Raw genomic sequence first — 13,039 nt, 5'->3', positions numbered from 1 at the left:
TCGATGTTCAACCAATGTATATCGATGTTCAACCAGTGTATATCAATATTCTACCAGTGTATATCGACGTACAACCAGTGTATATCGATATTCGACCAGTGTATATCGATGTTCGACCAGTGTATATCGATATTCGACCAATGTATATCGATGTTCGACAAGTGTATATCGATGTTCAACCAGTGTATATCGATATTCGACCAGTGTATATCGATGTTCGACCAGTGTATATCGATATTCGACCATTGTATATCGATGTTCGGCCATTGTATATCGATGTTCGACCATTGTATATCGATATTCGACCATTGTATATCGATATTCGACCATTGTATATCGATGTTCGGCCATTGTATATCGATGTTCGACCAGTGTATATCGATGTTCGACCATTGTATATCGATATTCGACCATTGTATATCGATATTCGACCAGTGTATATCGATATTCGACCAGTGTATATCGATATTCGACCAGTGTATATCGATGTACAACCAGTGTATATCGATATTCGACCAGTGTATATCAATATTTGATCAGCTTTATGCAAAACATTGCAACTATTTTCAAAGATTTGCAAATTCTGAGTTTCTATTTTTGGACCTTGTTGAAATTTTGACAGTTGGATCATTTCCCATTCCAGGTTTTATTGGGAATTAACTGCATTAGAAAATTATACAAAGATGATTGATTAATTTTCAATATTCTGTTATTTAGTATAATTGCACCATCTCCTACCCTATGCATTCTTTCCTAAGACCTGGTAACTGGATCTCCTTTCCTCCCACATTCATCCCCTGGCCCAACACTGTCAAATCCCTAGTTCTTGATTTAACTCAGATTTTCTACATTCAGTCCTGAAGGACCTGAATCCTTCACCTGGGCTTCTCAAATTTAAAAATTATTTCAGTGAATCATGGTTTAAATGTGTGCACAATATCCTCATGGATTTAGTCAGTGAACAGTTAATGTTTCTATATTTCTTTCAGAAAATAACATTTTGGGATACAGTATATGAATAATTTGAGACATGACATGTGGTAAATGTAGCAGGCTTGTGAGCAACTTGGGCCTATGGTTCCCAAAGCTCTCCACCACTGGGGGTTTTCCTCCCCTCCTGTCTGGGTCTGTTGGAGACTAATTGATAGAGATTGATCGCTGTGATCAGTCAATAACTCCATTAACATTGTATCATGTAACTACCAGGATGGTAGAAGGAGAACCAAATGGACCTTGTTTTTTATCGTCCAACAATTCCTGTGTTCCGAATCTGTTAATCTGTTTGTTTCACGGTGTGTTCTCAGTGATCAAGTCTACATCTACTGCTTGCGATCAGCTCCCCTGTGGCCAGAACAGTCTATCACCAACTTCAGTATCTCCCTGTAGGTCAATAGACCTGAACAGTGTCGCACCCTCAGTGGCTCTGTGTGATCGGGACAGGCTACGACACTGAGTGACAGGATTGGGAATCAAATCGATCGACACTATTAAACATGTGATTAAACACCCAGCTGTCTGCGTGTACAGCAGGATTTCTAACGAGACACCAAGCAGGAACGTGAGCGACTCTCCCAAGCCTCTCTCATCTCTCTCTCTTCTCCTCACCAGAGGGCCGGTGTTACGAAGGAGCATTGTCTGGAGATTGTTGATAAATTTGAGCCGTGTCTGGAGAACCAGAAACAAGGGGTCCTTGGGATTGACGGTAAGTTTATGTTCCCTTCCCCCAGTTCTCTCCCCTCGGTGACTCGTTGCCGAGGCCGTTGTTCCATCGGCACCGTCTGTCCTCTGGTACCTTGCCCAAGGAGCCATTTCTCACCGGTCTGTCTAGACGGCGGATGTTGGTCGACTGTTACTCCCATGAGGGGCATCACAGGGGCTTGATCTGATCCTCTACTAACACCTCTCTCACACCCACACACACTCACACACTCACACCCACACACACTCACACACTCACACCCACACACCCACACACACTCACACACACACACACAAACTCTCACCCACACACCTACACACACTCACACACACACACACAAACTCTCACCCACACACCCACACACACTCACACCCACACACACTCACACACTCACACCCACACACCCACACACACTCACACACACACACACAAACTCTCACCCACACACCTACACACACCCCCACACAAACACTCACACCCACACACACCTACACACACACTCACACCCACACACACTCACACCCACACACACCCACACACACCCACACACACTCACACCCACACACACAAACTCACACCCACACACACTCACACCCACACACACTCACACACACACACACAAACTCTCACCCACACACCCACACACACTCACACCCACACACACTCACACACTCACACCCACACACCCACACACACTCACACACACACACACAAACTCACACCCACACACCTACACACACCCCCACACAAACACTCACACCCACACACACCTACACACACACTCACACCCACACACACTCACACCCACACACACTCACACCCACACACACCCCACACAAACACTCACACCCACACACACCTACACACACACACTCACACCCACACACACACACCCACACACACTCACACCCACACCCACACACAAACTCACACCCACACACCTACACACACACCCACACACAAACTCACACACACACACAAACTCACACACACACACCCACACACCAACCCATACACACACACCCACACACCAACCCATACACACACACCCACACACCAACCCATACACACACACCCACACACCAACCCATACACACACACCCACACACACCTACACACACACACAAACTCACACACACACACCTACAAACACAAACTCACACACAAACTCACACCCACACACCTACACACACACCCACACACAAACTCACACACACACACCCACACACCAACCCATACACATACACACACACTTTCCAGCAAGGGTCAATGGATACTGATCATGTCTAATTTGTTCTAAATAAAATAAACTTTCCCCCTCTCTCTAACACTGATGTCAGTTGTAGGACCCGAATAGTCAGCCCAACTGAGCTTACGATACCCGGGCACAGAATGGGATCAGACCTGGGATCTCCCTGGTCTGGATGATTTGGTGTGCCATAACACCGTGCATGTATCCATTGATTGGATACAGCAATATTTTTACAAAGCAGGAAATACTACCAGCCAATATTTAGAAATAATATTGATTTTATGATTGTACCGGTTTACTTTTTAAGGCTTGTAACTTGGATATTTGATCACAGTACAGTGGAATCTCCAATATCCCCGCTCCTTTGATCTACCATCCCGTTTACCAGGTTGGCTATTGATGATCTCACTTGGACCACAAGTGGAATGATTTTAAAATATCTCTCCCCCCGCCCCCCACAGGTTTCACAAACTACATGCGAAGTCCGGCGGGAGATATCTTTAACCCGGAACATCACAACGTGAGTCAGGACATGTCACAGCCCATGTGTAACTATTACATCGCCTCCTCCCACAACACTTACCTGATGGGGGACCAGCTGATGTCACAGTCCAGAGTGGACATGTACGCCTGGGTGCTGCAGGCCGGTTGTCGCTGCGTTGAAGGTAAGACCAGGGCTGCACACCTTCTCCTGGGTTTCTCCCAGGCAGGCAGATCGTTTAACAGTAAGTACAGTCCCCACCGCTTAAAACATCCCCGTTTAAAACAGGCAGTCACTTATATGGGCCAAGAAACGGATAACCATTTCCCCATTTGTATTAACATCAACGTCCAAGTTGCTGGTTACAACGTCTTACGTGCTCCGTTTATTCTATTCCAAATTAGAAGATGCAAGATGTAGTGACAAACACAAAAGGAGATTTTCCTTAGCTGCTGCCAACTGATAGTCGGGAGGGTCAGGAGAAATTCTTGCTTTCCCTACTATCTCTTAAGGGGAAGCTAGATAAGTACATGAGGGAGAAAGGAATAGAAGGATATTTTGATAGGGTGAGATGGAGTAGGGAGGGAGGAGGCTCCTGTGGAGCATAAACACCGGGATAGACCAGTTGGGCCGAACGGCCTGTTTCTATTCTGTAAATGCTAAGTAACCAAACTCAGATTACAAATACCATCACAGCTCATGATGATGTGCTCTGAACAGTTCAGAGCTCTCCTGTCACAATATTCCATGGTTTCACAAAGAACTTATTACAATTAACATTAGGATATCCATTATAACCGTCAGTGCAAAAAGGCTGCAATTTAATAAAATCGGAAGTGCTCTATTCTAGATCAGTAATGGTTATCTTGACAACTGCTGCTGAAGAACCATCGTATTCTTCACTTCTTCCCAAATGGTTTCTAATCAGAGTTTTGTAAAAACAAACACAAATTAAAATAACAAATGTATATTGGTTTTGAAGTAGCCCATTACCAATAGTGACAAAAGCACAGCTATAAATACTTAACTGTGGCACCATTATCAGCTCTAGTGTGCACTGGGCAAGTCACAGTGGGAAACTGGATCATGTTTCGGGATTCTTCAACCGTCTTTCCACAGGAAACAATTTGTAAAAGAAGAGTTACTTATAAATATTAGATTTTGAAAAGCAAAGTGTATTCATCGAGTTACACTGAAACTACAGCACAGAAACAGGCCATTCGGCCCAACTGGTCTATCCCGGTGTTTATGCTCCACACGAGCCTCCTCCCTCCCTACTTCATCAAACCCTATCAGGATATCCTTCTATTCCTTTCTCCCTCGTGTGTTTATCGAGCTTCCCCTTAAATGTATCTATGCTATTCGCCTCAACCACTCCATGTGGGAGTGAGTTCCACATTCTCACCACTCTCTGGGTAAAGAAGTTTCTCCTGAATTCCCTATTGGATTTATTAGCGATTATTTTATAATTATGACCTAGTTCTGGTCTCCCCCACAAGTGGAAACATCTTCTCTACATCTACCCTATCGAACCCTATCATTATCTAAAGACCTCTATCAGGTCACCCCTCAGTCTTCTCTTTTCTAGAGTATAAAGCCCCAGCCTGTTCTGCCTTTCCTGAAATTCGTACATGTTTAAAAAGAAAAGGGGCTGGGTTGATCGATATTCTAATAAGCTAGCTTTGATGCAGTTTCCCCATAGGCTGTAAATAATAAGCAACTCATTTGCCTGTCTCAGCAATCGATATATGCCCCACACCACTTGTGTGGAGAAGTTACTGGTCCCTTCTGACAGTGAACAGAGGGAGAATAAAAAACACAATTCACAGGCAGTCAGTCAGGTTTTTAAAACACAATTGTGAGTACAAGCTTTGGCCAGGCTCAGAAGGAGTGTAGCTGTCATCGCTCCATTACACCTCGGTTCACCTTCCAAAGGTTCTCTGCCCTGTGTTAGCTGATCCGAGCTGCAGCAGACTGCTGTGTGCTGCTATTGGAATCACGGTGCCTAGGCTAGGGTTAAGGTTGGAAATAAAACGCCCCTTGTTCGCTCTCCACTAATCTCTGCTGCTGGAAAGTGTGAGCAGGGACATTAGGGAAGGACAGGATCAAGTCTGGGTATGATGCCTCCCACAGTTGAATACCTTATGAACTGTACATGATTACATGCAATGTTCGGGAGGGGTGGCCGGGATTGGGGGGGTGGGGGGAGTGCGGGGAGTGGTTTTAAGCAGGATACCAAAGGGCAGCTCGTGCTAATGGGACTGATAGAAGTGATAAAAACCGTAAGCTTCCAGCTGTCGAAATAACATCAGTTTTCCCTCTGAATTTTCTCCCTTTATTCCTCCGTTCTTGAAGAAACAGAATCGTGCGAGGGAACAGTCCCATTAGCACCAGATGCGCAAGAGGCCAGAATTGGAGGAGCGCAGAGATCTCGGAGGGTTGTAGGGCCAGAGGAGGTTACAGAGATAGGGAGGGGCGAGGCCATGGAGGGATTTGAAAACAAGGATCCTGCCATTCCCCGGTGACTGTGGTAAACCATGGCTGATATTTCATGCATTGGCTTTTATGAATGATTATGTTGTCTTGCAGTTGACTGCTGGGATGGACCAGATGGAGAACCCATTGTTCACCATGGCTACACACTCACCTCCAAAATCCTCTTCCGAGATGTGATCGAAACTATCAACAAGTACGCCTTCTCAAAATCCGAGTGAGTGTTGTGATTCTGATATAATGGTTCTGATTTATGGTTCGGGGCAGCAGGCTAACTGAAAGAGGGAGTAGGCCCAATTCACCCTAGGCTCCAAGGGATTGTGCATTGCCCATCAAACACTCCCAGGGCAGGTACAGCACGGGTTAGATACAGAGTAAAGCTCCCTCTACACTGTCCCATCAAACACTCCCAGGGCAGGTACAGCACGGGTTAGATACAGAGTAAAGCTCCCTCTACACTGTCCCATCAAACACTCCCAGGGCAGGTACAGCACGGGTTAGATACAGAGTAAAGCTCCCTCTACACTGTCCCATCAAACACTCCCAGGGCAGGTACAGCACGGGGTTAGATACAGAGTAAAGCTCCCTCTACACTGTCCCATCAAACACTCCCAGGGCAGGTACAGCACGGGTTAGATACAGAGTAAAGCTCACTCTACACTGTCCCATCAAACACTCCCAGGGCAGGTACAGCACGGGGTTAGATACAGAGTAAAGCTCCCTCTACACTGTCCCGACAATGTGCCTCAGCACTATCCTGAGAAAAGCGCCCCCCTGCTGCACCAATGAGACATTTTCCCACGTCCCACTCGCGTGGCCTGTCTGAACAACACTGTATTCTAAAGGTTTTCTAACTCTGTGCTGAAAGTTTAACTTGAATCTGGTTTGCAGATATCCAGTCATCCTCTCCATCGAAAATCACTGCAGCGTGCCCCAGCAGAAGAAGATGGCTCAGTATCTGTGTGAGATCTTGGGGGACAAACTGGACGTGTCTTCAGTGCATGTCGACAACATGACTCAACTGCCTTCACCCAATAGCCTGAAGGGCAAGATTCTTGTGAAGGTACGCAGGCAATCAAATCTTCATTAATATTTAGCGAGACTCGATGGGGCCTTTACCAACATGTCTCTCTCAGAGATTGATTATAGGGCTGTTATGTTTTTATCTGAACCCAATTTGAGAACAAGAAAACGACCAATTGAATTGTTTTCTGATATTGCTAAGGTCAGGTGCCCCTCCCTCTACCTCCTCAATTAAAGGGGAAGGCTCCTATTTAAAAGAAACAATTTGCATTTATAAAGTACCTTTCACCTTCTCAGGACATCTCAAAGCACTTTTCAGCCAATGAAGTACTTTAAAATTGTTGTGACTGTTGTAATGTGGGAAACATAGCGGCCAATTTGCCCACGGCAAGGTCCCACAAACAGCAATGAGATAAATGACCAGATAATCTGTTTTAGTGATAAATATTGGCCTAGGACACCAGGGAGAACTCCCCTGGTCTTTGTCTTCAAATATTGTCACAGGATCTTTTACAACCACCTGAAAGGCAGACAGGACCTCGGTTTAAAGTCTCATCCAAAAAACCAGCACTTCCTCAGTACAGCCCTGGAGCGTCAGCCTAGATTCTAGGCTCTCTCGAGTAGGACTTGTACCCACAACCCTGTGAGTAAGGGATGAGAGTGCTGCCAACTGAGCTACAGCTGACATTTTAAGGCCTCCTATTATTCCGTGAACTTATAATTTTTTTTCCAGTTAATGTCTCTGTTGCCAGGGTCTTCTGCCGACCCCTGTTGAAGTTTTGTGCGGAGTGCGGGTTGGCTGCTGAGCCCTCCTGAGCAATCTGCCCGATCCTCCCTCTCGCTATCTCTTTAAATATTGTCCGCGATCGAAGGGGGTGAGTGTTAGTTCCTCAGTGAGCATAATGTACCATAGTGGCTAAACCTAAGGGACAGTCTCGGCTGTCACTTCATTACCCTGAGGTGTTGTGACATTAGAACCGAAAACTATTAAATGATCTACAAACCTGCACCAAGTTCTCCTGGTGGCTCCATCAGTTGATTTGGTGAATGGCTGAGCCTTGCCAACCTCAGGGATCCCGGTCTGTGCCAGTGCTAACTCTTCACCTGGCACTATCTACACTATTCTCTGCACCCTGCCCTTTCCCCATATCTATTAATATTCTTCCTTATCTAATTTCCCTTTAAGTGATGTTATAGCCTCAATGGCCCCTTGCAGTAAAGCATTCCGTGTTCTGATCACCCTCTGTGTAAAAACATTTCTTCTGCGATAGGGTGGATGCGGAGAAACCGTTCCCACTTGTGGGTGGGTCCAGAACAAGGGGGCATAAAGATAAGACGGCCAGTAACAGATCAAATAAAGAATTCAGGAGGGATTTCTTCACACAGAGAGTAGTGAGAACGTTTAACTCGCTGCCGCATGGAGTTGTTGAAACAGGTAGTATTGGTGCATTTAAGAGGAGACTTGGTGCATACACGAGGGAGAATGGGTGATATGGAGGCAGTGTGGGTCGAGGTCGTTAGACTGGGAGGAGGTTTTCGAGGAGTATAAAGACCGGCAGAGACCAGTTGGGCCAAATTGCCTATTTCTGTGTTGTCGATTTTTCCCGGTATCCTGGCCAATATTTAACCCTCAACCAATGTCACTAAAACAGATGATCTGGTCGTTATCACATTGCTGTTTGTGGGATCTTGCTGTGCCCAAAATTGGTTGCCGCGTTTCCTACATTACAACAGTGACTACACTTCAAAAATCCTTCATTCACTGTAAACAAAAACAACAACTTGCATTTATATCGTGCCTTTAACATTGTAAAACATCACAATATTTAACACTGAGCCATATAAGGAGATATTTGGACAGGTGACCAAAAGCTTGGTCAAAGAGGTAGGTTTTACGGAGCGTCTTAAAGGAGGAGAGAGAGGTGGAGAGACGGAGAGGTTTAGGGAGGGAATTACAGAGCTTGGGGCCTAGGCAGCTGAAGGCACGGCCTCCAATGGTGAGCGATTGAAATGGGGGCTACATAAGAGGCAAGAAAAATGCTTTGGGATGTCCTGAGGTTGTGAAAGGCGCTATATAAATGCAAGCTCTCTCTTTCTTTAATACTGGTGATAATCCTCAGTACCCCCTTGTTATTGATTTGCCAACCAATGAAAACAAGTTAATCTCTCGGTCTCTTGATCCCATTTGCCTCAATGTCCTTCCCTGGTGATTTGTTCCATACTTCACTTACTCTTTAGTCATGAGGTTCCTCCTGACTTCCCTCTTAACCTCTTCATTGTACATTCAACACACAAACCACCCAGTGCCGTTCTGCTAGGGGACATGGGCTAAAAGTTAGAGCCAGGACTTGCAGGAGTGAAGTTCAGAAATGGTTCTCTCCGCAAAGGGTAGTAGAAGTTTGGAACTCTCTTCCGCAAATGACAGTTGATGCTAACTCAATTGTTAATTTAAATCTGAGATTGATAGATTTTTGTTAACCAAAAGTATTAAGGGATATAGGGCTAAGGCGGGTATACGGAGTTAGGTCACAGATCAACCATGATCTCAGGCTCGAGGGGCTAAACTCCTGTTTCTACGTCCATAATGTCTGTTGTCTCATCCATGACTAGCAAACAAATGATCTTCATGAGAAGGAAATGAATATTGGCGAGCCAATGAGGTGTGTAAAAGGTTGACTGTACTCTCTGTTCTGCTTCACCTGATCTAAATCAGGCAAGCACTGGAGAGATTGGGGGCAGCGTTGATTTATGTTCAAACCTCTGGGCTGATGTAAATTTCACATGTAATGAAATTGATTCACAAAAAAAAATTGGGTCATTTAAGGAAAGTGCTTGTTGATAGAAACAAGGTGGTTCTATTTCTCCACAATGATCCACTGCTTTCAGGAGAATGCGATGAGCCAGAACATTACATGTTGGTGAATCCATCTCGCTTTTAATGGTTTGTTTCTCTCCAGTTTTCTCCCCCTCCTCTCCCGAAGGTGCTGGGATATACCCTCCTTCGGCCAGATCTCCATTCTTCATGGGGTGAGCCTCGGCAGTGAGTGTCAGCACTCGCTATTTGACCATGGAAGTCATCACAGTGGAGCCCGATCCTGTCACTGGACGGCGATGGGTGGGAACCTCGGCTGATTTTCCCAGTGTCACAGAGGCTGATTGTAAAGCCATAAATGTCACCTCAGCTCAGACTGAGAATCAAACCAAGGACCTTCTGTCTGTATTGGCCAGACAAGGGGCAAATTAACCAAGGCATCCAATTCCTGATTGCTCTTTAGTGACTCCTGTTGGCAAGTGTACTTGTGGACACATAAGCAATGCCCCTTGCATGACATGGCGATGTGCCAATTGTCCAGCATTAAACGAACAATGATCTCTGCCCTCTTTCTAAAACTACCAATTGGGAATGATTCTCTTCAGCAACTATAAAAAACATCGCTTAATGCTTCAAGTAATGGTAAGAATCTAATGCATCTTAATGTGTATGTTGAGATTTAATTCACACTTGTTAAATCACGTGTCCTCCTGTAGCCCACATCTCCCCTGTGCTCACAAGGCAACTCCTGTAATTGGATGATGGGGTCCTTACTTGGCATTTGGCCTCTCTTGGAGATTCTCACTAATTCGGTTAGACTATGAGGTACCAGCTCAAAGTTTTTAAGTCGGCTTGTGGCCTTTTTGAGTTGGTTAAATCTCTCATTGTTCTCTATCTATCTCTTTCCATATCTCACTTTCACCCTTTCTCGTATCTCGTTCTCTCACCTCTTTCCCATCTCCTTGTCTCACTCTTCCCCTCTTTCCTATATATATATATATATATATATATTTACCATCTCTTTCTTGCCTATCTTTTTTCTCTTTCCCATCTCCCTTTCCCTCTTTCCCATCTCTCTATATTTTCCATCTTTCCGTCTTTCCCATTTCTCTTCAATCTCTCTACATTTCCCCATCTCTCTCTCTTTCTTTCTCATTTCTTTATCTCTTTCTCATCTCTCTCTCCCACCTTTTACACCCCTCACTCCTTTATCTCTCTTCTTCTCTTCCCATTTCTCACTTCTCCTTTCTCCCATCTCTCTCTCCCTCACCCCCTTTCCCATCTCTCTCTCTCTCTCCCTCATCTTTCTCGCTCCCTCTTTCCCCTTCGCTCTTTCCTTTGCTGGTTCTCCTTCCCCCCTGTATCAGGGCAAGAAACTACCTGCAAATATCAGTGACGATGCTGAGGAAGGTGAGGTATCAGACGAGGATAGTGCCGATGAGATCGAAGATGACTGCAAGTTGATGAATGGAGATGTAAGTAGAAAAATATAAACTGTGCACTTGAATCTGGTTCGCCGGGGGGATGGGGTGTTGGGAAGGACAATACTGCTTTAATTTTAGACGGCAATAATTTTCAAATGATAGAAATGAACCCTCTCTACCCCATTAATCCCTTTTATCTATAGTGACAAAGACTGTAATTATCCTATCTTAGACGACCATTAGTGGTGATTATTAAAGGCTCATGTACTTGCCGAGGGTTGATGCGGGGGGATGAGATGTGAGGATGAGGAAGATCCAGAAGAAAAAATTTGAAGATAATTACACTTTATAAATTCTAAATGCTGTTGGGAAACCCTTTTTATAATCTCAAAGCTCCCTGTCAAGTTGATTTTCCTGGTTAATGTAGAGAATCAGCACTTCTGAAAGAACTTAATTCTACGATAGGATGAATAAATGTCACAGCTCAGGGGCTGTGGAAACCAATGCCACTCAAACCCTTGTTGGGCCAGCCAACGAAAGAAATGGCAAAGGTATCATGAGATTCACTGAAGATGGCACTCCTGTGAGATAATCAAGATTAATTTAATGAGGAATATTTATCATCAGGGCCCTTGCTAAAAATTGAACAATTAATAAAGAAGGAGAGGGAGTGGGAGGCGCAGTGGGATGGATGCTGGCCTCTGGATCCTGGGTCCCAGTCCAGCTCAGACTGATAAATTAATGTCTTCTCTGTCTACTGACTGTATGTAAAATGGGTTTGGGCAGTCTCAACCCAGTGCCATTTGTGTATGAGTCCCAGAGATAGAAGTGCTTCTAATTCAGCACTAAATTGGCAATCACATTCTAGAGAGACTACAGGTGGGCTAATACGAGAAATGGAAAATGTCACATTAGTGCAGTAAGGGTTGCTCATCGTGTTTGAGGCAGAGGCGTCCTGTTGATCTTCAGAGGGAGGTTTACCCTGCATTTGGCTGTGTTACACCTGCCCTGGGAGTGTTTGATGGGACAGTGTAGAGGGAGCTTTACTCTGTATCTAACCCGTGCTGTACCTGCCCTGGGAGTGTTTGATGGGACAGTGTAGAGGGAGCTTTACTCTGTATCTAACCCGTGTTGTACCTGCCCTGGGAGTGTTTGATGGGACAGTGTAGAGGGAGCTTTACTCTGTATCTAACCCGTGCTGTACCTGCCCTGGGAGTGTTTGATGGGACAGTGTAGAGGGAGCTTTACTCTGTATCTAACCCGTGTTGTACCTGCCCTGGGAGTGTTTGATGGGACAGTGTAGAGGGAGCTTTACTCTGTATCTAACCCGTGCTGTACCTGCCCTGGGAGTGTTTGATGGGACAGTGTAGAGGGAGCTTTACTCTGTATCTAACCCGTGCTGTACCTGCCCTGGGAGTGTTTGATGGGACAGTGTAGAGGGAGCTTTACTCTGTATCTAATCCATGGTGTACCTGTCCTGGGAGTTCCTGAGATGAAAAGTGTTCCATTCCCTAATTCTGACAGCACTGACTCTGATGGGTACAAAATTCACAAAATAAAAGTTCTAACTCAATGGATTTGGAGAGTCGATGTGCCCTGTACTGTTTGTGGGCATAACAGGTTCATCTCCCCCAACATATTAAATGGGGTAACTTTGTAGGTTGTAGGTCTTTGTAACTAATTTCTTTTTAAATGGGTCCTGATGGTTAGATCCTCCCGTTTAGAAGGGGTCCTAATGATTATTTCTCCCGTTTAAAGATTCCCCATGTTTAGCATCTCTCTATCGCCAAGAAGTCACACACATGACTGTTAGCCCTTTATTTCATGCCTGTTCCCAGGAACTCTGGTTCCTTCC

General features: G+C 45.1%; 1 protein-coding gene across 1 annotated transcript in view; it reads left to right on the top strand.

The window, feature by feature from the left end:
* Window positions 1-13,039, top strand: part of plch2a (phospholipase C, eta 2a) — a 124,765-nt gene that overhangs the window by 49,551 nt on the left and 62,175 nt on the right. The window contains exons 5-9 of the mRNA XM_067970233.1: window positions 1,609-1,702; window positions 3,413-3,616; window positions 6,022-6,142; window positions 6,817-6,988; window positions 11,128-11,235. Of these exons, the coding sequence (XP_067826334.1) occupies window positions 1,609-1,702; window positions 3,413-3,616; window positions 6,022-6,142; window positions 6,817-6,988; window positions 11,128-11,235 (699 nt within the window). The remainder of the gene's footprint in view (window positions 1-1,608; window positions 1,703-3,412; window positions 3,617-6,021; window positions 6,143-6,816; window positions 6,989-11,127; window positions 11,236-13,039) is intronic.

Source organism: Heptranchias perlo, chromosome 32, assembly GCF_035084215.1.
Source record: "Heptranchias perlo isolate sHepPer1 chromosome 32, sHepPer1.hap1, whole genome shotgun sequence".
Taxonomy (NCBI): domain Eukaryota; kingdom Metazoa; phylum Chordata; class Chondrichthyes; order Hexanchiformes; family Hexanchidae; genus Heptranchias; species Heptranchias perlo.
The sequence above is the reverse complement of the archived record's forward strand: the minus strand, read 5'-3'. Positions and strand labels throughout refer to the sequence as shown.